Source organism: Solanum verrucosum, unplaced genomic scaffold (assembly GCF_900185275.1).
Source record: "Solanum verrucosum unplaced genomic scaffold, falcon-dt-bn FXZP01000060.1, whole genome shotgun sequence".
Lineage (NCBI taxonomy): Eukaryota > Viridiplantae > Streptophyta > Magnoliopsida > Solanales > Solanaceae > Solanum > Solanum verrucosum.
In genome coordinates this window covers 3,819,243-3,846,289 of record NW_026020129.1, presented here as the reverse complement: position 1 = coordinate 3,846,289, position 27,047 = coordinate 3,819,243, and the positions used below count along the sequence as shown (strand labels likewise).

At 33.1% G+C, this 27,047-nt stretch overlaps 3 protein-coding genes across 3 annotated transcripts in view; all 3 read left to right on the top strand.

Moving 5' to 3' along the window:
* Positions 1 to 27,047, top strand: part of LOC125826369 (putative disease resistance protein RGA1) — a 188,488-nt gene that overhangs the window by 121,699 nt on the left and 39,742 nt on the right. The gene's annotated exons all lie outside the window — the stretch shown is intronic.
* On the top strand, positions 14,572 to 18,132 carry LOC125826989 (disease resistance protein RGA2-like). Its single transcript, XM_049506344.1, has 2 exons — positions 14,572 to 14,998; positions 15,505 to 18,132. The coding sequence occupies exons 1-2, from the start codon at positions 14,572 to 14,574 to the stop codon at positions 17,970 to 17,972; spliced, it is 2,895 nt and encodes a 964-aa protein (XP_049362301.1). The 3' UTR covers positions 17,973 to 18,132.
* On the top strand, positions 21,946 to 25,851 carry LOC125826985 (putative disease resistance protein RGA1). The gene is given in 3 exon segments (XM_049506341.1): positions 21,946 to 22,401; positions 23,346 to 23,921; positions 23,924 to 25,851. Coding segments are annotated over 3 exon segments (2,931 nt in total). The 5' UTR covers positions 21,946 to 21,974.

The window sequence follows — 27,047 nt, the reverse complement described above, 5'->3', positions numbered from 1 at the left end:
GGCATGTGGGTTTTTCTTTAGGTTTCCTGGTTTCAGTTTCGCATCCGGAAATTTTTGGTCTCTACCGGAAGTAGCTTTCCAATCCGAGTGACAATGCACCAAGAGGTCTGGAAATTATGTCCATGTAAATTCTTAATTATGGGTGTGAAGAGCGCCACATTCATGTCTAAGAGGTTGCAAGCCTCATTTTCATACTCAACTTACTTTGTCACTTTTCCAGAACCAAAGGTGATCTAGCATAATAGATTCCCTTTTCAACCAATTGAGTCAAACTACAAGTAGCCTGAATTCTCATATAGCCTGAGATATGTAGGAAACCCACTTCTGGGGTTCGGCCATAATTCCTAAAGACCGTACCAAAAACCCTTTTTTCAGAAGGATGAATATGTGGTCGGTCAAAATTGGATTTGTCAAATTCATTTTCCTCGAATTTCTTGCATCAATTCAAGTAAAATGAGGGACAGTTGTTGAAACCTAATTTTGACCCCCCACGATAAGAATTAATTTGCAAGCTTCCTTAATTCCAAACGATTTGAAATAACTAATCTTATAAAAAAAAATTGAAATATGTTTCAAGATATTTCAAGAATTTTATTCACTTTTATAATATTTTAATAATAAATATGTTTTATATTTTTACGTATGTAACTAATATATTTTATAAACACTTGAAAACTATCTTGAAGAATATTTTATTATTATTACGATTATTATTTTAACGTTAAACGCTTTATTAATCTAGTTCAGTTTGAATTGTAGCTATGTTGTTGAATTAGTTATTTTTATTAAGTTAATTATTTTATTCCGTTAGGATTAAGAAGCTCGCTAATTAATTTGTTATTGATTCACCTTATTTAATTTTTAGCCGAGTTACCCACTAAATTCATTTCGGTTAAAAGTATTAATTCAATTTAGCTATTTCTTAAAATTCCGAAATCTAACCGATCTAATTGTACCCCTAACCCATACAAAAGACCAAAGTGTTGGCCCTTTTTGATTTTTATTTATTTCCTTCGGTCGTTCCATAATAAAAGAAACTCAACCCAATTTCTTCAATTCCATATCCCATCAGCAGCAGCCCACCAGCAAATATCGCTGCCCAGCCCACTTTTAATACCCCTAACCCGGCCCACTTTGCTATCCACTAAAGGAACCCAGCAGTTTCCTTCACCTCTTTAACGTTGGCAACGCAGAGACCAAAAGCAGCAACATAGATGGCGTGAACTAGAAGGAAATCGCAGGGGCAGTACGCTACACCTTTGTCGTCTTCTTCCTTTGCCCCCTGAATCCAGTATATTTCCAGCAACGCTTTTGTCCTTGGGGCCTTGAGATCAGGACACGTCTCGCCCCAAGGACGATGGAGTCGATCGAGCTCGTCTATTCCCCCTTTCCTCTTTTGGAATGGGGCGAAAATTGTGAGAAAGGGTGTTTAACCAAAATGGTGAAAGGTTTTTTGAATTTGAATTTCGAAATGAGCCTTTTCTATTGGGATTTTTAGTCCGGTTTTCCCCACTTTTCTCCGGACCGGACTCCCTTCTATATATGTTGTCTGTTGTCCACTACGAAAAGGGGGGATTTTTTTGGGTTGAAAATTTTTGAACGAAGGCAGAGAGAATAGTAAACAGTTAGTCACAAAAACCATACCAAAAATATATTCGAAAAGGGTAAACCAGGCCTTTCGATTGTTGTTCCGTTCGTGATTGTGTGGTGGAACTCGTCGTCATTCCCCTGCTCTTCCTTGCCCAGGTCGCTGCCCCGTGAAAGGTAAATCTCGTGTCATCTCAACATTTCCGTTTCTTCAGTGTGTTGGTGGTTTCCCTGATGGAACTCTATTTTTCTTATTGTTTTCAACTTAGTGTCAACTATGGGTTAGTGAAAGAATTCATTTAGCGTTGAATGTCGTTGCCCTGTTCATTTTTCCTCTCTGTGCCGAGCCTTCTTCTCCTTGTTAGTGTATGTTTGTGTCACCTTTATTCCTGAAGCGTGGGCTGTAAATCGTGATAGTTATTTATCCCTTGTTAGTCTTCATGTCTAATTACTCGCAATGAGTTCGATCTGTTCGAAAATGAGTAGGATGGGCAAACGAACTAATTATTTCAAACTGATTAAAGGTTCACCCGAATGCCACCTGCTTAGCCTTCTTCTCCTTCTTTTAATGTTGTTCTCATTGGGTTTTGCTACATATTTTTTATTTCATTTTTTTTAACTGTGAAGCATGCTAAAAGGATGTTAATTTGTATTCAAGTCATCTATGTTGAAATAGTATCTGCCTGCTTCATTTCCTCTTTCTGTGATGTTTTGGGGGTTTGTTTTCTCACCGCCTAGACTAACCTTTCGCTCACCTCTGCCCTCTTTGGATTAGTTGTTGACGTTTGAAGGGATTTGCTGCCTAAAAGTTGATATTTTCTTGCTTTATTGGAATTTGTTTTAGGTTTCGTTAGAAGTGGGTTTAAGCTCATTTGTCTATTCTTCTTGGTTATGCTCCTTGCCTTATTTAACTAAATTGAGTAGGTAGCTTTAATATTAGTTAGTTTTCTAGGCGGAATCTTCAAATATGTGTCTTTGTTGTGAGCCTTGTTTTTATTCTGTCCAATGTGGGTTTATTCCTAGAATTATTATTTTTTTGTGAATGGTCCCTGTGCCAAATTTTGTTAAAGTCAAAATGGGCCATTTTCTTTTCGTAGCCGCATGTGAGGTTGGCTTATCTTACTTTATCCTTTAGCTTTTCTACATTGCCCTCTCTGGTAACTATGTATTAGTAATATCTATAGGTTTCCTAAGCCTTTATTTAGTGATCGTTATAAAAATGTGGTCCATCGTAAACTTTGGTGATTGAAGCTTCTTACTTGTCTGTGTTGGTTTCTTTTGAATTCGGATCATATGATAGCTATGTGTATATCTCATTTACTTTCCTTTGCAAAATACAGTGCAGTCCTCTCTTTATTCATTTTTTCTTCTGATGTATGCTAATCTCTTGCTATTTTATTGCATGTGAAATTTGTCCGGGCCCTCACGGGCTCTATCCTCGCATTTTCCTTTGGGCCACGAAGGCCCATATCTCCTTTTATCCGAGTCAGCCAGATATTAAAGTCGACGAACAGGTCCCGAAGTTGAAGGAATACGCGATAGATCGAGAAAGTGAAAAAATTGGGCCAAAGGCCCACTCTTAATTTCAAAGAGATGTATTTTGTTATTTTGGGCCTAAGCCCTCGTCATTTTATTTGTTAGTATTCTTGTTAGAATTTAGGACAGGTGGGAAAATTGGGCCTTCGGCCCAAAGGAAATAATATATTTTTCCTCGTTAGTTTAGGACAGGTGCAAAGAATGGGCAAGAATTGGGCCGAAGGCCTAAAAAGTGAAAATAGGCCCAAATACTGGTCCAGGCAGACAGGAAAACCAGATTTGGGCCCAAATTCTCTTCCTTTATCTATTTAACTGCTATTATGTGCTTATTTGTTAAAAATTAATATTAAGGTCTCGAAACTTCAAATCCCCAAAAGACACCCATTTTGAATTAACCGCTTAACCAAATTACTCCTTTTTCGCTTGATTTAAAAAATGAATAAATAAATAAGTTTATGAAATACTTCACTTAGATAATATTTCATTATTTTTCTAAAATGGTCTCAACTATAAAGTAGTTCACTTCTACAATTCAAGATGAGTTAAAATGTTTTAGCCAATAAATTAATTATCGGATAACCGCATTAGCGGATATTTTAGGTGCCTTAAAAACCTTCGTAGAATATTAATAGGAACCTCGAACCCCCTAAATAGTTTTCAATAGATCTACTGTTTTAGTCTTTTGAAAATAATAGTTTTTCTTGATTTTTTCTTAAAAATTAAGTGGCGACTCTAAACCAGTCTTAAAATATATTTTCCTAATAAAACAATAGTTATGGAGTATATTATAATGCATTTATGATATATGTAGTTTTGCAAATTTACGATGTTTAATAGTTAATAGGACTTCATGTGAGATGTTCAAAAATAGTAATTAGACTTTTATTATTTATGACAATTTAGGTTGTATATCTCTTTCATATTTGTTTTTTTATTTTATTTATTTGTTTGATTCCTCCTTTATCTATCTTTATTTTTCTTTTTTTAACGGATTGTAGCCATAGCCTCATAGGATCAGAGGCAATGGCTTTGTTGACTCTGCAATATGCAAGGCCTTAGTGTCAAAGGGTACATAGTGTTGACATATTCAATAGTTTGTTAGTTTGTTAGTTTGTTATTAATTCTTATCAAGTTGTTAGAGTAGATTTAGATTAAGTTGTTAAGTAGTTCCTTAGTTTTAGTCAACTTAGTTACATATTAAATTGTTAGAATAGTTCCTTAGCATTAGTCAAGTTAGTTGCATCTTACATGTATTTAAGTTGATGTTACATTTGAATAAGATTTATTCAAGTTTGCTTTGATTCTCAATCTCTTTATGGTATTAGAGCCCCTCTAAAACTTTCACGAGTCCGATCCAAAAAAATTTTCCTCTCTTTGCGTCCAAACATAGTTGTTCCTGCTACCACCAGTGACAATGCTACTGTAGTTCCGACTACCACTCATGTGGTACAGTTCAATCCAACTGCCCAATTACCTATCAAACTGCAAGGTAACCTCAACTTTGTCACCTGGAAGGCGCAACTAGTGATGCTACTCAATGGACACAAGCTCCTTGGGCATCTCACTGGTGCCAAATCTGCTCCGCCGACCCTATCACACAAACTGATAGTACCATCTCCAATCCTGAATATGAGTTGTGGTTTTGCCAAGACCAACTAATTCAACAGGCAATGATGGCATCTGTTGACCCCACCATTGCTCACACTGTTGCAACTGCCAATTCGGTAAAAATAGCTTTGGATCTCCTTCATATAACTTATGCCAATAGGAGTCACACTCGCATCTTCAGCTTACGAGATCAGTTGCAAAACAAGAAAAAGGCCTCCAAGACAGTTGCTACTTATCTACAGGAGATTAGATCAATTGTTGATGCTCTCAAAGTAGCGGGCTCTCTGGTGGTTGATGAACTAGCAGTCAAGATCTTGAGTGGCCTAGGTCATGAGTACCGTGAAATCATTGCCGCTATAAGAGCACGTGACACAACCCTAAGCTTTGAGGAGCTATTCCAGAAACTCACGGACCATGAACTCTTTCTCAAACATCAAGATATTGACAGGTCATCCTCCATCATCACGGCTGCAGTTGCATAAAGGACCAACTTCCAGCCCCAACATCAGAAAAATAATCTTCGCTTCCCAAATCAATCTTCAAGACCACAAGCTCTACGACAGGCGGTCCCTGGAAATCAACAGAATGGGAGACTACCCAAGCAAGAGGTAAAATGCCAACTTTGCCAAAAGATCGGTCACACAACTGATGTGTGTAGCTCAAATCGCACAACCACTTTAAAGCTAAGGTCAACTTTGTGTCAAATTATCACTCGAATGAAAATCCTTGGATCCTTGACTTTGGAGCAACCCATCATGTCACAACCGAGTCAGATAATCTTGAAGAATACACTGGCAATGAGGAAGTGTCCATGGGTGACGGTAAAACTATTCCCATTACTCATACCGGTTTAACTCAAATTAAGGCTTCTAACTCCAATTCCATGCTCTCTAACACTCTTTGTGCTCCAGCTATAAAAAAAAAACCTTATTTCTGTTGCTAAGTTTTGCACTGACAATCTGACCTCAATCAAATTTTTTCCACACTCTTTTCTTGTGAAGGATCTCAAAACTCGGAGATTATTGGTACAAGGCCGGAGTAAACACGGACTCTATGAGTGGCCACAGAGAGATCAAGTTTCACCTTCCGCCAACTTCACCTCCACCAAAGTTTCCCATCAACTGTGGCATCGTTGGTTGGGTCACCCTCATCTGAAAATCCTAGATTTAATACTGAATAAATTTTCACTTCCCTTTTTCACCAAAGAAAAGTTTCATTTTTGTAATTTGTGCTCATCAAATAAAGGTCATCGTGTGCCATTTCAACGACTCACTTTAAATAGTAATGCACCACTTCAAACTTTGTTTAGTGATTTATGGGGTCCATCACCCATTTTATCCATTGATAAAAAGTTGTATTACTGCATTTTTGTTGATCATTACACCAAATACACTTGGTTGTATACAATCAAAAACAAAAGTGAAGTCGCTTTAATTTTTGCCAACTTTCATCCTTTAGTGGAAAAAATTTTCAAACACAAAATTGTCTCACTTCATACTGATGGAGGGGGGGGTGTGAATACACAAGTCTTAAACAGTACCTACAATGCCATGGCATTGAACATTTGATCTCTCCATCCTACACGCCCCAACGAGTTGCAATCACTGAACGACGACATCGTCACATTGTCGAAACAACTCGAACTCTTCTCAATGAAGTCTCACTACCATCTGAAATATGGTCATTTGCCTGTCACCATATTGTCTATCTCATAAATAGACTACCTACACCTGGCCTGAATAATGATTCTCCTTATAAAAAATTGTTTGGCGAACCGCCAAAATACTCTTCGCTGAAAATTTTTGGTTGTCTCTGTTATCCGTAGCTTAAGCCATATACAAAAAAAAAATTCAGCCTAGATCTACACCGTGTGTCTACTTAGGAGTTTCTATTGTTCATCATGCACACCTCTACTTTAATCCTGTGCACTCAAAAATTTTCGTCAGTTGTGATGTTCAATTTTGTGAAGATATTTTTCCTTTCACTCAAATGTTCTCACACTTGAAAAATAAGTTTTCCACGTTACAATGGGAAATCATAGAGTCCCAAGTCGGTAAGGATACTCATTCGAAAGTCCAATTAAATTTGGACTCCAATCTTGTTCCAACTCTTCCGCCTCCTATTCATATCACCCTAACATTTCCCTCTCATTCAAACACTCCAGAGTCAATAATTGAAAGGCAACTACCAGCAGTCTCCACTTCATCAGGTATGATTCATATCTCTTCCCAACCTCCTTCACTATTTAATGAAGCAGCCCACAACACCTCTCAACCATTATACTATTCCCATTAGCCACCAATCAACCAGCAGCCACCGAAACAGCCAGCAATTATGTCACCAGTCGATGTCCCTCCACCATCTGGTGTGGTCACAAGGTCCAAAAATAATATCCTCACACCAAAAAAAAAATCCAGCTTTTTGGCTCACCTTTCTCTCACTCCAAATACCTTTAAACAAGCAGTTAAGCACATTGAATGGAAGAATGCAATGGATCTGGAATACAAAGCCTTATTGAAAAACCAAATTTGGGAACTAGTACCTAGGGACCCAATAAATAATGTTGTTGATTGTAAATAGTTATTTAGCATTAAAAGGAAAGATGATGGTTCTATTGACAGGTACAAGGCGCGATTAGTCGCAAAAGGTTTCACACAATGTCTAGGATTGGACTTTCATGAAACTTTCAGTCCGGTTGTCAAACCAACCACCATCAGAATTGTACTTTCTATTGCAATTCAAAATAACTGAAAAATGCAGTAGCTTGACGTGAATAATGCATTTTTGCAAGGTAACTTACAAGAGCAAGTATTCATGGCGCAGCCGAAAGGCAATGTCAACCCTGATTTTCCCAATCATGTCTGCCGTCTCAAAAAGGCCATTTATGACCTAACGTGCATGGTATGAAGCTCTCAAATCTCACTTGACTAAAATTGAGTTTGTTAAGTCTGAATCAAATGCTTCTCTGTTTATTTTTACATTTGAAGTTGTCACGATATAATATCTAGTGTATGTTGATGATATCCTCATTACTGGGAACTACCCAAACTTGGTCACACATGTAATCAACTCTCTGGCTTACAAGTTCTCCCTAAAGAACCTTGTTGAACTCAACTATTTTTTGGGGATCGAAGTCAAACATGTTCCAAATGGGATTGTCTTATCACAATCCAGAATCATACTTGAGATTCTCTCAGATGTGGATATGGCCGACTGTAAAGGAGTTACGACACCTATGTGCTCAAGTTTTCCACCCAAAGCAAGCGATGGTTCACCTCCTGCCCATGCAACCTTGTATGAACGCACCATTGGTAAATTGCAATACTTATCATTCACGCGTCCTTATATTGCCTTTGCAGTTAACAAACTATCACAGTTTATACAATCCCCAAATCTGGAGCATTGGAAAGCAGTAAAATCGGTGCTTCGATACCTCAAGGCATCATCAACGTCGTGCCTGAAAATCTCTAGCCACTCTGATAGTAATTTGTATATGTATGCCGATGTTGATTGGGCAGGTGATCCTTATGACTGAAACTCTACATCTGTTTACATACTTTTCTTGGGACCAAATCTGATATGTTACTCCTCTAAAAAGCAACAATCAGTTGCTCGGTCCTCTACTGAAGCAGAATACAAATCGGTAGCCAATGCACTCTCTGAACTTACTTGGGTACACAATCTATTGACTGAATTATAATATCAAGTCTCGCAAACGCCAAGCATTTTTTGTAATAATATTGGTGTTTCATATCTCAGCAAAAACCCAGTCTTCCACACTAAGATGAAGCACATTGCAATAGACTTTCACTACCTCCGCAACAGTGTGAACTTAGGTAGAGTGGTAGTCAAATATCCTTCTGCCGGGGATCAAATTGCAGACACTCTCACAAAGTCGCTGCCCAAGCATGCCTTCCTTCGGTGTTCATCAAAGTTAGGTGTTGTTGCACCACACCTAACTTGAGGGGGTGTGTTGACATACTCACTAGTTTGTTAGTTTGTTATTAATTCTTATCAAGTTGTTAGAGTAGATTTAGATTAAGTTGTTAAAGTAGTTCCGTAGTTTTAGTCTACTTAGTTACATATTAAGTTGTTACAATAGTTTCTTAGAATTAGTCAAGTTAGTTACATCTTACGTGTATTTAAGATGATGTTACATTTGAATAAGATTTATTCAAGTTTGTTTTGATTCTCAATCTCTTTACATAGACCATAAGTCTGAGAAGGTATTTGTAAATTTGACTGAGTAGTATAATAGGGATTTCAATTATTAAAATTAGTTTGTACTAATTTAAGTGATAGATCTTATACATTTTTTGTTTATTCATAATAATCCATATAATTATTCTATCATCTTATGCTATTTTTATGTATTATGAGTTCTCAAATTTGAGTATTCTTACACAGGTTAGAACATCCCTCTTACTCGGACTCATGAATAGATCAAGTCACTTGGATAACAATATTCATTTCTTCATCATACACTTGAGTAGATTGAATGAACGCAAATGAACATTTGCATTGGTGAAATCAATGTAGAAATTGATTGTAGATTATTGTTACTCTAATCAGTATTTTCTATTTTTTAATATACTTGCAATTAATCCAATGCAATGAAGGCATCGAATTATGAGTAAAATATACTAACATTTTACATTGATTTGTAAATTTGTCTAAAATCAATTAAGACTTTTGAATATTTCATATTCATTGTAATTTAATTATTAGTGCTACATTTAACTTTGTTGCAGCAATGTTATCACAAATTTTGATTATATATAGATGTTCGAGGCTTACACCAGTAAGAGGTATATGATAGCAATCCTGCACGAAAAACTTTGGTGTGATTATTGTGCAGATACAACACTTTGTATTAAGAAGCATTTTACTTGATTTTTCTGTAAAAAAAAAATTAAAAAAATTATCACAAAAATAATACAAATTGTATGTTATTTAGAGCTTCAAAATTACTATTAGTTTTCTTTGTATAAGGTAATATTTACATTTGAAGGAATGACCAATGAGATCAAAGTTAATAAATAATATTTTTAAAATGTAAGTAATTAGATGATACAACAATAATGTGCAAAAATCAATTATTTTTTGGGGTTTATTAATCAAATGTTATGCACATGACATAGAATAAATGAATTTAAAAAATTATAATTTTAAATTTCATGAAATGCTTGATTTTTTTTTATTTACAAGTATGTTTTCAAGGCTCATATCAACAAGAGGTTTAAGATAATATAAAATTTATCAAATATGATTTAGTTGATTAATTGTTTTTTTCCATGAAATGTTCTCAGTTTTTTTGTTAAAGTTATATCTAAGATTTTGTGTTACTTCGCAGAAGTTAAAAGATATATTATGAAATGTAACAAAATTTATTTAATGTGTTTTGAGTAAATAAAATAGATAAAAATTTGATTTTTGTGAAAATTAAAAGCAATTATTATATGTACAAATTGAAATCGTGTCATGCTTGATTTTCTTTTGATTATAGATAAGGGTTCAAGACTTATATTGATAAGAGGTTTACGATATCAATCCTCCAAGAAATACTTTGACATGATTATTGTGCAGATATAATAACACTTAGTATTCAAGTAAAATTTCACTCACTTTTTCTGATTTTTTTGATAAAAAAAATCATTACAAAAAATAATACAAATCGTATATTATTTAGAGCTTAAAACTTACTATTAGTTTTCTTTGTATAAGGTAATATTTACATTTGAAGAAATGACCAATGAGATCAAGGTTAATAAATAATATTTTAAAAATTGAAATAATTAGATAATACAACAATAATGTGCAAAAATCGATTCTTTTTTTTAGTTTATTCAAAAGTAATGAGCATGATATTAAACAAAAATATTATAATAATTAGTAATGATGAATTTAGAGAAAAAAACTTTTAAAATGATTATTTTCACCTAAGTGGCTGTCTAATATCAAGTCATTTGGTAGTTTTAGAACAAAACTAAAACAAAAGAAAAAATTAATAAACAACAACTATTTGGAAATTTTTAAAAAATCTCATGACAAAATAAAGAAAAAATAAAATAATTAACGAAAAAATAAGAAAAAGAAAAACATTAACAAAGACATAGCTATAAATACGTAGATAAATTTTTCCAACAAAAAAAATAATGATAGAAAACAAAAATTAATCTAAAGCATCTCGAAAATTCCTCACCACTTACCTAGCTATCCTTATCTCTCAAAACTCAATTATATACTTTAATCTTCTACCTATATAATAGGAAAGACAAAAGTGAAACACATCACAAAATAATTCAATTCAAATTTTGAGTTTATATAAAATGAATTTAGTATTTCAAATCAATATTTTGTAGTAAGAAAATAGCATCAACATAAAAAAATTTAAATTATAATTTTTTTAAGAGAATAAATTTAAAATATTGTAAATTCGTATTTTGCAAAATATTGCAGCATTCATCATCAGAATAATTCTAAAATTTTTAGTTTGAATATTTATTTAAAAGAATTCTCTAAAAAAAAACATAATTTTAATTGATAAATAATTATGTAAAAATTTGTCAAATAAAATTGCCAAAAACAAAAATGGATAGTTATATTATTTTAACAATTTCGAGATTTTCTCAAAAAAATAATTCTTAGTTAAAAATTACTAACAAATTACAAAACACCTATATCATGTAGTGTTCTCTTCTATTTCTCTCCCACTTCGTATAAACTTTACTTATATTACTTAAATTGTAGATTTATCAAACCTTTTAAGCTTATCATTAAATAATATAATTTCAACTCTTTTTTAGAGATAAGGTGATTTACATCCTTAATCTCAACTACATTCTTTTTCAAAGATAAATGATTTGCAACTATTCTTAGTAATCTTCAAATTAAATTATATCGAAAAATATTTTTTAAAAATAATTTTAGTATAGTATCTTTTGTTTTAATTGATAAGTGAGCACCATTTTTTTCATACATTCTTATTTTATGAAATTGTATTTGATTAAATAAAAAATATTTTATTTTGCTAGATTGAACGAGAGAGGAGTGTGCTAAAGAGGTTGCAACATGCGTTGCAAATTATATAGATTTAGCTAAAACTATCATAAATATTTTTAATACTAGATTTTAAATTGATCTATTTATTTAAGATTTAATTAATTAGCACATGTATCAATTCAGTACACGCCACATATGTTATCAATTTTCATTATACTAGAAGAAGAAGAAGAAGAATTGTTAGTATAATTCTTTAGTGTCTTTGAAGAAAATACCCTCATTGCACATAATTATGGTGATTTTTTGTTAGCATAACTGTATATATGAAATGAAAACATTATATATTATTATACATGCACTTTTGTTACTCAATAATAATTTATATTAATTATTTTAAATCTAAAAAATATTATATTTTAAAATATTCACGCAACGCGTGGGCACGTATACTAGTAATTATATATACTTGAAATCTTTCTTCCAATAGAAAAAGATTAAAAAAAAGTGCTATTCTTATAAACTCTTTTTTGTAGACATAGTTGAAAGATTACCCAATCATAAAAGAGATGCCAAAAAAAATGTTTTAAATCAATCCAACGGTCAGTTATTGGATTGAAAAAACAAAGTGTGAACAATTGAGAGAGATGGGCCATGGTGGAATAATTGAGTTCTTTGTGGTTCTTACTTTCAGCTGTCCATATTTCATTCCAACTAATTTAGATAAATAAACTAGCAAATAAAACTAAAAATCAAAAATAAAAACTATAAAGGAAACAAATCTATAACTATCAATATCTATATTTATATACTTCATATAAAGCTAGATAAAAGAAAAGTGATGCAACACTTTTCTTTGACCTAGAATCCCATGTTTTTTTTTTGTTTTTTGTTGACAATATTTCTATTTTATTATTGTATAAAAATGAACATGTCAATTATTACTCTATTTATTCATATTCTTTAATATAAAAAATTAATTGTCTTTATTTCCATAACTCTTATGACTTTTGATAATCATAACTCCTAATGACTTTTGATAATCATAACTCCTAATTCAATACTTCTTATGTCACTAATTACTTATCCACTTTTGAATTGACACACCTACTAAGAAAACAATTATTGACATAACGAGTTTACCATTTTACCCATATTAGTTATGAAGTGAATTAATTGAGGGTATAACAGATAATTTTTTTTGTCCTTTCTTGATTTGTCAAAATGGACAAATAATTAGGGACAACTAAAAAAAAAGTGAACAAGTGATTAGGGATAGAGGAAGTAAATTTCATTAAAAGCTGCTTTCACCGGTATTAAGAAAATAATGTCATAGAATAAAGTAATATAGAAAGTATACCTAAAATGATAATATTAATGAGCAGTCAAAATTTGTTGAAGATTGAAATTTTTCTTAGCAATATTGGAGTGTATTTACCTAACTTAATCTTTAACTATGATTAAGAGGATTGTTAAATTAATTTAATCTAGATTTTTTAATATGACAAGTGTCATTTAGAAAATTGAGAAAAGGTGCTATGGAGAGGAACCAAATTCCCTTTGACTGATAAATACTCCCCTTGTTCACATTTGGCGTACTACGTATCAACAAAGATTTAAAAGAATTTTTTTTTTAGAAAGATTACCCCAAAATAAAAGAGATGCCAAAAAAAATAATTTGAAAAACAGTTTTAAAAGTTTGTAATTATTACAACTCCATCAACTTAAGCTTTGTGCTTCTTCCTTCCAGTTGTCCTTAAAATCCACTTATGCTCGGTAAGTGATTTGTCGGGACTTGACTGTTTGATAGTACTTCACTAAAATGACCATAACTTCTTGATATGGATTCGAATTGAATAACAACTAGATGGTTGACAAGGGCTATAGGTTGATAGACACGTAATTCTTCATAGCCTAAGAGATATGCTTGTTTGAATTTGACACTTGTATAAACTTATACGAAAACTTGAATTTGTGCTAGAGTTCTTTTATCATGACCTTAATTCACATTCAATACACTCTGCACTCTTAAGCATTGTAAACATTTTAATACAGCAAAACATTAATTTAGGTACCACCACGAAATTTACACATTCAATAAGTTGGACTAATTGAGAAATTGGAAAGACAAAAAGTGATGTTCTTTTGAAAAAAATTCTGCAGATAAAGCTAAAAGATTGAATATTGAATTGAAAAAAAAGTGATGTTCTTTTGGTTTTGATGAATTGCTCACATTCCAAATGTGTATATCAGTTGATTTTACCAGAGTTGGCCAATTTATTTCACTTTACCTAAAACAAGCTAAAACCTGGAAAACACAAAAAAAAGATATTAATCTCACTGATTTTTAAGTGACAAAAAAATTAAAGAAATGATCATATTGTATGCTGACTTCCTGTAACAACAACTCTCTTGAACCAGGCATTTTGGATTGGTGTGCTATATATAGCTTGAAGGTATTCTAGTGCCCTCAATAAACCGTTTATTGTGAATATACGTTTATCTCTTAAGCTAAACGAATGCTAGCTTAAGAGAACCTTTTATTTTTACCCAAGTAATTCAAAAGTGTTTAAAAGTTAATTTAATTTTAACAGGTTCTTAGAAACTTTTTGTAGACATAGTTGAAAGATTACCCCACTATAAAAAAATGTTTTAAATCAAATTCAACAGTTAATTATTGGATTGAAGAAACAAAGTGTGAATAATTGAGAGAGATGGGCCCAATGGTGGAATAATTGAGTTTCAGCTTTCCATATTTCATTCCAACATCTTACTTAGATTCATCGCTAACTCAACAATTCCAGTAATCTTAAGTTCTGATTTTAAGTTCAACATATATATATGGCTGAAGCTTTCCTTCAAATTCTGCTAGAAAATATCACTTCTTTCATCCAAGGGGAACTTGGATTGCTTCTCGGTTTTGAAAATGAGTTTGAAAATATTTCGAGCAGGTTTTCTACAATTCAAGCCGTGCTTGAAGATGCTCAGGAGAAGCAACTAAAGGACAAGGCAATTAAAAACTGGTTACAGAAACTCAATGCTGCTGCGTATAAAGTTGATGACCTATTGGACGAATGTAAATATGAGGTAGCAAGACTCAAGCAGTCTCGATTAAAACGTTATCATCCAAAGACTATTGCTTTCCGTCACAAGATTGGGAAAAGGATAAAAGAGATGATGGAGAAACTAGATACAATTGCTAAGGAAAGAATGGATTTTCATTTGCACGAAAAGATTATAGAAAGACAAGTTGCTAGACCGGAAACAGGTGCTCATCTTAAATTAGTATTACAACAACTTTGTCTATATTCATTTTTTTGGTAATTATCAAATTCATTTGTGTGTTTGGGGTGAGGGAAAGTTACAAAGACTTTCCCTATATGTTAGTCTCAAGTGTCTTAACTCTTCACTAACTTTGATGATTGATATATAGCTTATTTTCTATAAGTTCTTAAGATTGTAGAAGAACTTTACTCCTATCAAACACAAACTCAGTTGTTTAGACCATGAACAGATTGTGAATTCAATACAGCAGTACTTAATGATTACTCTAAGTCTATGTCATAGAAAGTAATTTCATAAGTGAGAAAAGCTAGGAAATCCTCTAGCATTTTTCACTTTTCCAAGTGGAACTCAGCATGATTTTCTCATGTCTCCTGCTCCTCAAACTCATCCATATCTCTTTAAGGCGTGCAAATATCATTATCTATTTTCTGCTGACTCCTAATTATCTTGAATGTAACAATATTCTCATGTGGACATTGCTTGGACCAGGTTCTGTTTTAACTGAACCACAAGTTTATGGAAGGGACAAAGAGGAAGATGAGATAGTGAAAATCCTGATAAAAAACGTTAGTAATGCCCAAGAGCTTTCAGTCCTCCCAATACTTGGTATGGGGGGACTAGGAAAGACAACTCTTGCCCAAATGGTCTTCAATGATCAGAGAGTAACTGACCATTTCCATCCCAAAATATGGATTTGTGTCTCAGATGATTTTGATGAGAAGAGATTGATAAAGACAATTATAGGTAATATTGAAAGAAGTTCTCTTGATGTCGAGGACTTGGCTTCATTTCAGAAGAAGCTTCAGGAGTTGTTGAATGGAAAAAGATACTTGCTTGTCTTAGATGATGTTTGGAATGAAGATCAAGATAAGTGGGATAATTTAAGAGCAGTGTTGAAGGTTGGAGCAAGTGGTGCTTCTGTTCTAACTACTACTCGTCTTGAAAAGGTTGGATCAATTATGGGAACTTTGCAACCATATGAATTGTCAAATCTGTCTCAAGAAGACTGTTGGTTGTTGTTCATACAACGTGCATTTAGACATCAAGAAGAAATAAGTCCTAACTTTGTGGCTATCGGAAAGGAGATTGTGAAAAAAAGTGGTGGTGTGCCTCTAGCAGCCAAGACTCTTGGAGGTCTTTTGCGCTTCAAGAGAGAAGAAAGAGAATGGGAACATGTGAGAGATAGCGAGATTTGGAATTTACCTCAAGATGAAAGGTCTATTATGCCTGCCCTAAGGCTTAGTTATCATCATCTTCCACTTGATTTGAGACAATGCTTTGTGTATTGTGCAGTTTTCCTAAAGGACACTGAAATGGAAAAAGAAAAGCTAATCTCTCTCTGGATGGCTCACGGTTTTCTTTTATCAAAAGGAAACATGGAGCTAGAGGATGTGGGCAATGAAGTATGGAAAGAATTATGCTTGAGGTCTCTTTTCCAAGATATTGAAGTTAAAGATGGTAAAACTTATTTCAAGATGCATGATCTCATCCATGATTTGGCTACATCTCTGTTTTCAGCAAGCGCATCAAGCAGCAATATCCGCGAAATAAATGTAAAAGGTTACCCACATAGGATGATGTCCATTGGTTTCGCTGAACTGGTGTCTTTTTACTCTCCTTCTCTCTGGCAAAAGTTTGTCTCATTAAGAGTGCTTAATCTAGGTTACTCAAAATTTAAGAAGTTACCATCTTCCATTGGAGATCTAGTACATTTAAGATACTTGAACCTCTCTAGCAATAACATATGTAGTTTTCCAAAGCAGTTATGCAAGCTTCAAAATCTGCAAACTCTTGATCTACAATATTGCACCAGAATTTATCGTTTGCCAAAAGAAACAAGTAAACTTGGTAGTCTCCGAACTCTTTTTCTTGATGGTTGCAATAAATTGACTTGTATGCCACCAAGGATAGGATCTTTGACATGCCTTAAGACTCTAGATTGCTTTGTTGTTGGAAAGAAGAAAGGTTATCAACTTGGTGAACTAGGAAGCCTAAATCTCTATGGCTCAATTAAAATCTCGCATCTTGAGAGAGTGAAGAATGATAAGGACGCAAAAGAAGCCAATTTATCTGCAAAAGGGAATCTGCATTCTTTAATCATGAGTTGGGACAGCGGACCACATAGATATGAATCAGAAGATGTTAAAGTGCTTGAAGCCCTCAAACCACACCCCAATTTGACTTCTTTAACAATCAATGGCTTCAGAGGATTCCGTCTCCCAGAGTGGATGAATCACTCAGTATTGAAAAATATTGTCTCTATTGTAATTACCGACTGCAGAAACTGCTCGTGCTTACCACCCTTTGGTGATCTGCCTTGTCTAGAAAGTCTAGAGTTACAATATGGGTGTGTGGAGTATGTTGATGTTGATGTTGATTCTGGATTCCCCAGAAGAATAAGGTTTCCATCCCTGAGAAAACTTTGTATAACATATTTTGGTAATCTGAAAGGATTGGTGAAAAAGGAAGGAGGAGAGCAATTCCCTGTGCTTGAAGAGATGGAGATTCGCTATTGCCCTATTCTGACCCTTTCTTCTAATCTTAGGGCTCTTACTTCCCTCAACATTAGCGATAATGAAGAAGATACTTCATTACCAGAAGAGATGTTCAATAGCCTTGCAAATCTCAAATACTTGAATATCTCTGACTTCAATAATCTCAAAGAGCTGCCTACCAGCCTGGCTAGTCTCAATGCTTTGAAGAGTCTCCAATTTGAATTTTGTGACGCACTAGAGAGTCTCCCAGAGGAAGGGGTGAAAGGTTTAACTTCACTCACCGAGTTATTTGTTACATCCTGTAAGATGCTAAAATGTTTACCGGAGGGATTGCAGCACCTAACAGCCCTCACAACTTTAACAATTAGGAGATGTCCAACACTGGCCAAGCGGTGTGAGGAGGGAATAGGAGAAGACTGGCACAAAATTGCACACATTCCTAATGTGGAAATATATTCCTAAGTATTATTTGTAATTGTTTCTTTGTTTGCGAGTCTTTTTGGTTCCTGCCATTGTGATTGTATGTAATTTTTTCTACGGTTGTTTCTTTGTGAGTCTCTCTCTCATTGGATGTAATTTTCTTTTGGAAACAAATCAACAATCTATTTGTATTATACGCTTTGAGAATCTATTACTTATTTGTAATTGTTTCTTTCTTTGTAAATTATGAGTATCTTATTGTATGTAATTTTCTGATTTTATTTTGAAAACAAATCAATGATTTGTAAGATCCATCTGTATTATACTCCTCCGTCTCATTTTATGTGACACTTTTCAAATTTCGAGATTCAAACAAGTCTATTTTTTACCGTAAATTTTTCATAGATCTTTTAAACATTTTGAATTATCAATTATTGTGACTCTTAGTACTTTTTACGTAGTTTAAAAATATATAAAATTTATTTTTAAAAAATTGAAGATTTCATGCGCGAATTTCCGGTCAAACTTAAATTGTTTGACTCTCGAAAAATGAAAAGTGTCACATAAATTGAGACAGATGGAGTACTTGTTAATGTTGTAATTATTGGCGAACAATAATGTTGTTGATTATCACTTTCTGAATAAATGTTGTGTCACGTGGAAAAAACACCAAATAGAACTATTCATGTTTTTTTTATTATATATAAACATGACATTTAACTTGATTTCCGCAGACAATCATGATTTTAACTCTGGATGTGCACAAATAGACACTTAAACTTGTATAAAATTGAACAAATTTTATAAAATCATACAATATGACACTGAAAGTAATTGATACCGATTACAGTCGTTGTTGCTTTTCGATTCTCTGTCATTCTCCAATTGATTTTATTTGATTCTCCCTCTCTTTTTGGTTCTGGTTGATTGACATGCTTGCTAATTGGGTGTCTGTTGTAATATTGTATATCCCAAACAAATATTGTGTTATGAAGTTAAATATATTTCTAAAACTATCCTGAAAGTAGTTAATATACTTTTCAGTGTTGTATCATGTTTTTAATATAAAATATTAAAATTTAGGTGAAATTTACTTTCTAGTTAAATTGGTCTAAGGTGAAAGATTTTCAAGTGAAAAAGTTTTTAATAATTTGACTTTTATGCTATATAATTTAAAGTTGAACAACTTTTTAATAAAAAAATAATAATAAAATATATGATTAATACAATGGCTTTTATCTATCTATATCTATCTATATTACCTTAAAAACATGAACTCTTAACTTGAATGTTAAATTACTATAATATCCCTAACTTAGGTTGTGACTTTTCCAATGAGTTGTGACTTTTTTCAAAGGGTTAAGTCCTTTTTCGATGAGTTGTGATTTTTTCAAAGTGTTGTGATTTTTCGATGAGTTGTGACTTTTCCAAAGAGTTGTGACTTTATTAATAAGTTGTGACTTTTCTAAAGAGTTGCGACTTTTTCAAAGGGTTGTGACTTCTACGAAAAGTCATGACTTTTCAGATAAGACACAAAAAAACATTTGTTCATATTACCCTTTTTTGACTTTAAATAGAGGGGTTTCCTCTCAATTTTCCACCACAATTTCTTTTAATCTTCTACTCTTCTTCTTCTTGCACTTTAAAATTTTGTCTGTGATTTATTGTCGTTGAGTGAGTTCGAAGTTTTGTGGAATATGAGGTACCACTATTCTGATGAAGTAAGTCGATCTATCCTAAGAGGGTATATTTCATAACCTCAAGTACTTGATCAGGAAAATAATTTTGATGATATAATAATTATTTTTTCGCTTAATATATACATTAGTATGTAATGTTCCAATATACAAAGTTAACATGATGTAATCTAAATTCATTTGTTTTTGTTAACAATTTCTCTTGTGATGTAGATATATGCTTATGAATATCTTTTTCCAAAATTTAGAGAATTCTCACGATTTATTTTTGATGCTCAAGAGTCAAGACAAAATAATGACTTTATTTATCAATGTTACTTGTGTGATTTAGACTCTCAAGAAGTTTGCTTCAAAATAGTTATTACAATATAAACATTGCCCTTTTGTTTACTTATTTACTATTTCTTAATATTTCAATATTTTGGACGAAGAAAAGTTCATATGACTTGTAATAACGCCAATTGAAGTTTGTATTAGTTTAATTTTTATTATTTATTTAATAGCTAATTTTATGAGATAAATATTTTCATTAATGCAAATATATATTTTTATTTGGGTAGGTAGTTGTATTTAAAATTTTAAATTAAAAGTATTATATATGTCACAAATGTATTATCAAGTTAACAAGATCTTTTAACTTCAAAATATATTATTTTAAAATGTTCCGGGTTCTTTTCTTTAAAAAAAAAAAAAAAACTCACAACAAATGTGAAAATATGTGAATATATAAAATGTAGTTGTTCTCTTCACATGTTCATATGACATCTAAATAATTTGACGTGAGTACACATGCAAAACACATCTAATAGATGACAAGAGAAATACAAAACAAATAATATCTATAAGGTAATATTAGTGAGATAAGATTAACTACATGATTGAACATCATCAAATTGAAATAAATATATACATTATTGCATTTAACTAATAAACTTTTTCATTAACCATCTTCATAGGTTTGCGTGAATAAGATATATATATGACGATCCATATTGAACATTCACAAAAGAATCTGCAATATTATTTTTTGCTAAGCTTATTATTCAAATCTTCGCTTAAATAAAGCAACTATTTACTATAACATATATTCTTGGAATTGGTAATCGTGCAACACACGTGTCAAAAAAACTAGTATGATGGAAAAAGAGAGAAATTAGATGACAACAATATCCAAAAATAATATTAAAGAATTATTTATATATAATAAAATTAATTTTAAAATTTGATGAAAAAATAGAGAGAAGAAGAAGATGATGAAGTGAAATGATGTGGTGGTGGTGGGTCCATGGGGACATAATAAAAAACAATTCTCTTAAATAATCCTTTCATAACTAATGAAACAAAAAAAATTTACAAATTGCGGATAGAGAAAGAGGAAATGGAGCGGTAATTACAATATAGGGAATCGAACCTTATCAACAAATTAGGAGTTCAAGTAATCAACCAATTGAGCTACTAAGATCCCTCTAATTAATGATAACTGTGATTCATTTAGCTTAAAAAGTTTCATTGCACTTACTTTTAGAGTTTTGAAAACACTACTTTCTCTATTTTATATTAATTAAATTTGTGAGGCAATGCAGACTAATTAAGAAGAACATTTAAAGATATAATTTAAATTATATTTTTTCACTATTATTTTTTGTGAAATCATAAATATAATTTTATAGTAATTTATCTCCTAGAAGCAAATTTCACTAAAGAAAAGGGCAAATATAATGAAAAAAAAAAAACTAAATGTTCATTTTGAATTTTGTACGAACCATGAAAAAAATCTCAAAAGTTTCAATTAATATGAAATAGAGAGTAACTTTATTTTAGAGGCAAAAGGTTAGAATCATTTTAGCCGCCAATGACTTATTTCAGCTTTAATTAATTAGGAAAGAGGAAACTGCCAATGAGGGGAGTAGTTGTTGTCGACGAAAAAAGATAATACTTGCTCGGTTCTATTTTTATTTTTATTTGTCATTCTTAATCTATGACAAAAAATTTTTTTATATTTTATCCTTAGTATTAAATAATTTAAATAGGGATAGTTTAGTAAAATATTTATATTAATAATTATTTTCTTAATGAATTTGTCAAATCAAATAATGACAAATAAAAATGAACGAAGAAAATAGAAAACAAAACAAAAGAACAAGTTGACAACTTGAGAGATTAAAAAAAGGACCAAAACGCCTTGGATTTTGAGATTCCATATGTGAAATTTCCATGAAATAATTGAATTTGTATTATTATAAGTCAAACTTTCTATTTCATTCCAACTAGCTAGCCCATCTTGGTTTCAAAATTACACATTCATTCATAGTCACAGATCTAATATTCTTAATAGTGAATTCCACATATGGCTGAAGCTTTCATTCAAGTTGTGCTAGACAATCTCACTTCTTTCCTCAAAGGAGAACTTGTATTGCTTTTCGGTTTTCAAGATGAGTTCCAAAGGCTTTCAAGCATCTTCTCTACAATCCAAGCCGTCCTTGAAGATGCTCAGGAGAAGCAACTCAACGACAAGCCACGAGAAAATTGGTTGCAAAAACTAAATGCTGCTACATATGAAGTTGATGACATCTTGGATGAATATAAAACTAAGGCCACACGATTCTTGCAGTCTAAATATGGCCGTTATCATCCAAAGGCAATCCCTTTCCGTCACAAGGTTGGGAAAAGGATGGACCAAGTGATGAAAAAACTGAATGCAATTGCTGAGGAAAGAAAAAATTTTCATTTGCAAGAAAAGGTTATAGAGAGACAAGCTGCTACACGGGAAACAGGTAATCATCTTAAATTAGTAGTATTACAACTTAGTTCGTATTCATTTGTTTTGGGCAATGATCAAATTATGTAAAGGTCAAATATACTCATGTACTATTGGAAATAGTTTAAATATACCTCTAGTTATACTTTCAGTGCAAACATACTCCTCCCATATAGAAGACTCGATCCGTTTTGCTTTTCTTAACGTAGCAGCTCAGAGAAAAGAGGTTTTCTTCTGTTTTGTTTCTCTATGGGCTGCATTGGGGTCTTAATCCAATAAGAAACAATAAACATAACAGGCATATTTAACAAATTAATATTACGTTCTCGATGACGGTCGTCTTTCTAGACATGAACTGAGTGTAAATTTTGTCTCAAGGAAGAAAAAGAAATGATTAGGCTGGATTTCTTTCAGAGTGGAATATAGGGGGATAAAGTTGGAGCATAGAGTTCCATCGATTATTTCTTACATAAAAGTAACAAGTTCAACAAAATGATATCAAGGTACTTTAATGGAAAATTATCAGACACGTCTAAACTACAAAAATGGAATAGAAACTTAAATCATCCTCTAACAAAGCTACCAAATTTAAATCATGATACAGAGAAGCAACCAAAAACATTATGGGTGAATTATTTGATTTGATGCTTGTCACATGTCTTCCCGTCAAGATTAAAGGAAAATTTGCGCCTAAGTATAAAGGGTGCAGTATATTTGGACTGAAAGTAAAACAGGAGGATATATTTGGACTAAAAGTATAACGACAAGTATATTTGATCATTTTATGTATCAAATTCATGTGGTTTTTGGGGAGAAGGGAAGTTTCAAAGTTTTCAACCTGCTCCTCATCTCATCCATATCTCTTTATTGTGCAAAACCCTTTTCTATTTAACTATTTTCTGCCAACTCCTAATGAGCTTGAATGTAACAATATTCTCATCTGGACATTGCTTGCATCAGGTTCTGTGTTAACTGAACCACAAGTTTATGGAAGGGACAAAGAAAATGATGAGATAGTGAAAATCCTAATAAACAATGTTAGTGATGCCCAAAAACTCTCAGTCCTCCCAATACGTGGTATGGGGGGACTAGGAAAGACGACTCTTGCCCAAATGGTCTTCAATGATCAGAGAGTAACTGAGCATTTCTATCCCAAACTGTGGATTTGTGTCTCCAATGATTTTGATGAGAAGAGGTTGATAAAGGCAATAGTAGAATCTATTGAAGGGAAGTCACTCAGTGACATGGACTTGGCTCCACTTCAAAAGAAGCTTCAAGAGTTGCTGAATGGAAAAAGATACTTGCTTGTCTTAGATGATGTTTGGAATGAAGATCAACAGAAGTGGGCTAATTTAAGAGCAGTCTTGAAGGTTGGAGCAAGTGGTGCTTCTGTTCTAACTACTACTCGTCTTGAAAAGGTTGGATCAATTATGGGAACATTGCAACCATATGAATTGTCAAATCTGTCTCCAGAGGATTGTTGGTTTTTGTTCATACAACGTGCATTTGGACACCAAGAAGAAATAAATCCAAACCTTGTGGAAAGGAGATTGTGAAAAAAAGTGGTGGTGTGCCTCTAGCAGCCAAGACTCTTGGAGGTATTTTGCGCTTCAAGAGAGAAGAAAGAGAATGGGAACATGTGAGAGACAGTCCGATTTGGAATTTGCCTCAAGATGAAAGTTCTATTCTGCCTGCCCTGAGGCTTAGTTACCATCATCTTCCACTTGATTTGAGACAATGCTTTGTGTATTGTGCAGTATTCCCGAAGGACACCAAAATGGCAAAGGAAAATCTAATCGCTTTCTGGATGGCACACGGTTTTATTTTATCGAAAGGAAATTTGGAGCTAGAGGATGTAGGTAATGAAGTATGGAATGAATTATACTTGAGGTCTTTCTTCCAAGAGATTGAAGTTAAATCTGGTAAAACTTATTTCAAGATGCATGATCTCATCCATGATTTGGCAACATCTCTGTTTTCAGCAAACACGTCAAGCAGCAACATTCGTGAAATATATGCTAATTATGATGGATATATGATGTCGATTGGTTACGCTGAAGTGGTGTCTTCTTACTCTCCTTCACTCTTACAAAAGTTTGTCTCATTAAGGGTGCTTAATCTAAGAAACTCGGACCTAAATCAATTACCATCTTCCATTGGAGATGTAGTACATTTAAGATACCTGGACTTGTCTGACAATATTAGAATTCGTAGTCTTCCAAAGAGATTATGCAAGCTTCAAAATCTGCAGACTCTTGATCTACGTAATTGCTACTCTCTTTCTTGTTTGCCAAAACAAACAAGTAAACTTGGTAGTCTCCGAAATCTTTTACTTGATGGCTGTTCATTGACGTCAACGCCACCAAGGATAGGATTGTTGACATGCCGTAAGTCTCTAAGTTGCTTTGTTATTGGCAAGAGAAAAGGTTATCTACTTGGTGAACTAAGAAACCTAAATCTCTATGGCTCAATTTCAATCACAAAACTTGAGAGAGTGAAGAAAGGAAGGGATGCAAAAGAAGCTAATATATCTGTTAAAGCAAATCTGCACTCTTTAAGCCTGAGTTGGGATTTTGATGGAACACATAGATATGAATCAGAAGTTCTTGAAGCCCTCAAACCACACTCCAATCTGAAATATTTAGAAATCATTGGCTTCAGAGGAATCCATCTCCCAGACTGGATGAATCAATCAGTTTTGAAAAATGTTGTCTCTATTACAATTAGAGGTTGTGAAAACTGCTCGTGCTTACCACCCTTTGGTGAGCTGCCTAGTCTAGAAAGTCTAGAGTTACACACGGGGTCTGCGGAGGTGGAGTATGTTGAAGAGAATGCTCATCCTGGAAGGTTTCCATCCTTGAGGAAACTTGTTATATGCGACTTTGGTAATCTGAAAGGATTGCTGAAAAAGGAAGGAGAAGAGCAATTTCCTGTGCTTGAAGAGATGACAATTCACGGGTGCCCTATGTTTGTTATTCCGACCCTTTCTTCTGTCAAGACATTGAAAGTTGATGTGACAGATGCAACAGTTTTGAGGTCCATATCTAATCTTAGGGCTCTTACTTCGCTCGACATTAGCAGTAACTATGAAGCTACTTCACTCCCAGAAGAGATGTTCAAAAACCTTGCAAATCTCAAAGACTTGACTATCTCTGACTTCAAGAATCTCAAAGAGCTGCCTACCTGCCTGGCTAGTCTCAATGCTTTGAATAGTCTGCAAATTGAATATTGTGACGCACTAGAGAGTCTCCCAGAGGAAGGGGTGAAAAGTTTAACTTCACTCACCGAGTTGTCTGTCAGTAACTGTATGACGCTAAAATGTTTACCGGAGGGATTGCAGCACCTAACAGCCCTAACAACTTTAATAATTACTCAATGTCCAATAGTGTTCAAGCGGTGTGAGAGGGGAATAGGAGAAGACTGGCACAAAATTGCTCACATTCCACATTTGACTATATATGTGTGAGTTATTTGTAATTTTCTGATTTTCTTTTGGAAGCAAATTAACAATTTGTAAGATCCATTTGTATTATACTTTTTAATGTTGTAATTATTGGCTAACAGTGGTTGAGTGTCAGTTTCTGAATGAATCTTGTGGCACATGGGAAAAACACCAAATATAGCGCGAGGAGGGAAATTTTCATGAAATTTGACATACCTGTATTCTGGTGCTTGTGCTGCTGCAATGGAGTTTGTAGCATGGAAAAACCATGGTGAGATTCGAATTCTTCCTGGATTGCCTGAAACAGAGGAATGATAATAAAGGGATGGAACTGGTGGATTTTGAGCCATTCTTCAACTGGTGGATTTCTATCACATTGTTGATGGAACTCAACAATGGACGCGGAGTCCCAATTTTGGCGTGGCCAAATAGGGGTGACCAATTCCATGATGCCAAATTGGTAACAAATTACTTGAAAATGGGACACATGATTTTACTTAGTGATGACCCAAGAGAGATGGTGAAGAAAGAAGACATAGTTCAAGAAATTGACGAATTGATGAACGATGAAGAGGTTCATAAACAACGAATGGCTTTAAGATCCATATTTCAGAATGGTTATCCAGATAGTTCAATGTGCTCTCTGAAGTCATTTATTCAATTCATAAGCAAATGAACACACGCCACATGCGCTATTAATCTTCATTATACTAGAGAAAAAGAAGTTAGAATAACGTTTAGTGTTTGAAGAACATATACTCATTGCACATACATTAGGGTAAAATTTTGTTAGCATTAATTGTATATATAAAATTAAAATATTATATATGATTATACATGCACTTTTGTTACTTTCATTATATTCTTTTATTTTTTACAGGAGAAAAATATACATGTACATTCTAAAACTTCATACGAAGCTTGCAATGTGATGGGAATGGATGTTGAAAATCTTTGCGGAGGTTGATAATCATCTTTTCACAAAGTTGGCCTTCTAACAAGCATAGTAAGTAACTAATTAATACATTTTCATGTTTTGAAAACTTCTCTTTTAATATTTAATTTTTAGGCAATTATTGAAGGAATTCCGTGTGTTTTCACTGATTTACATATTTTGGGTAAGTGAGATGGAAACTCTCTTCTTCCTTTCTTTGTCATTTCACTTAATTATGTTATTTAAATTGATCATCAAAAAAGTGCTACATTTATCTTTCTTTCAT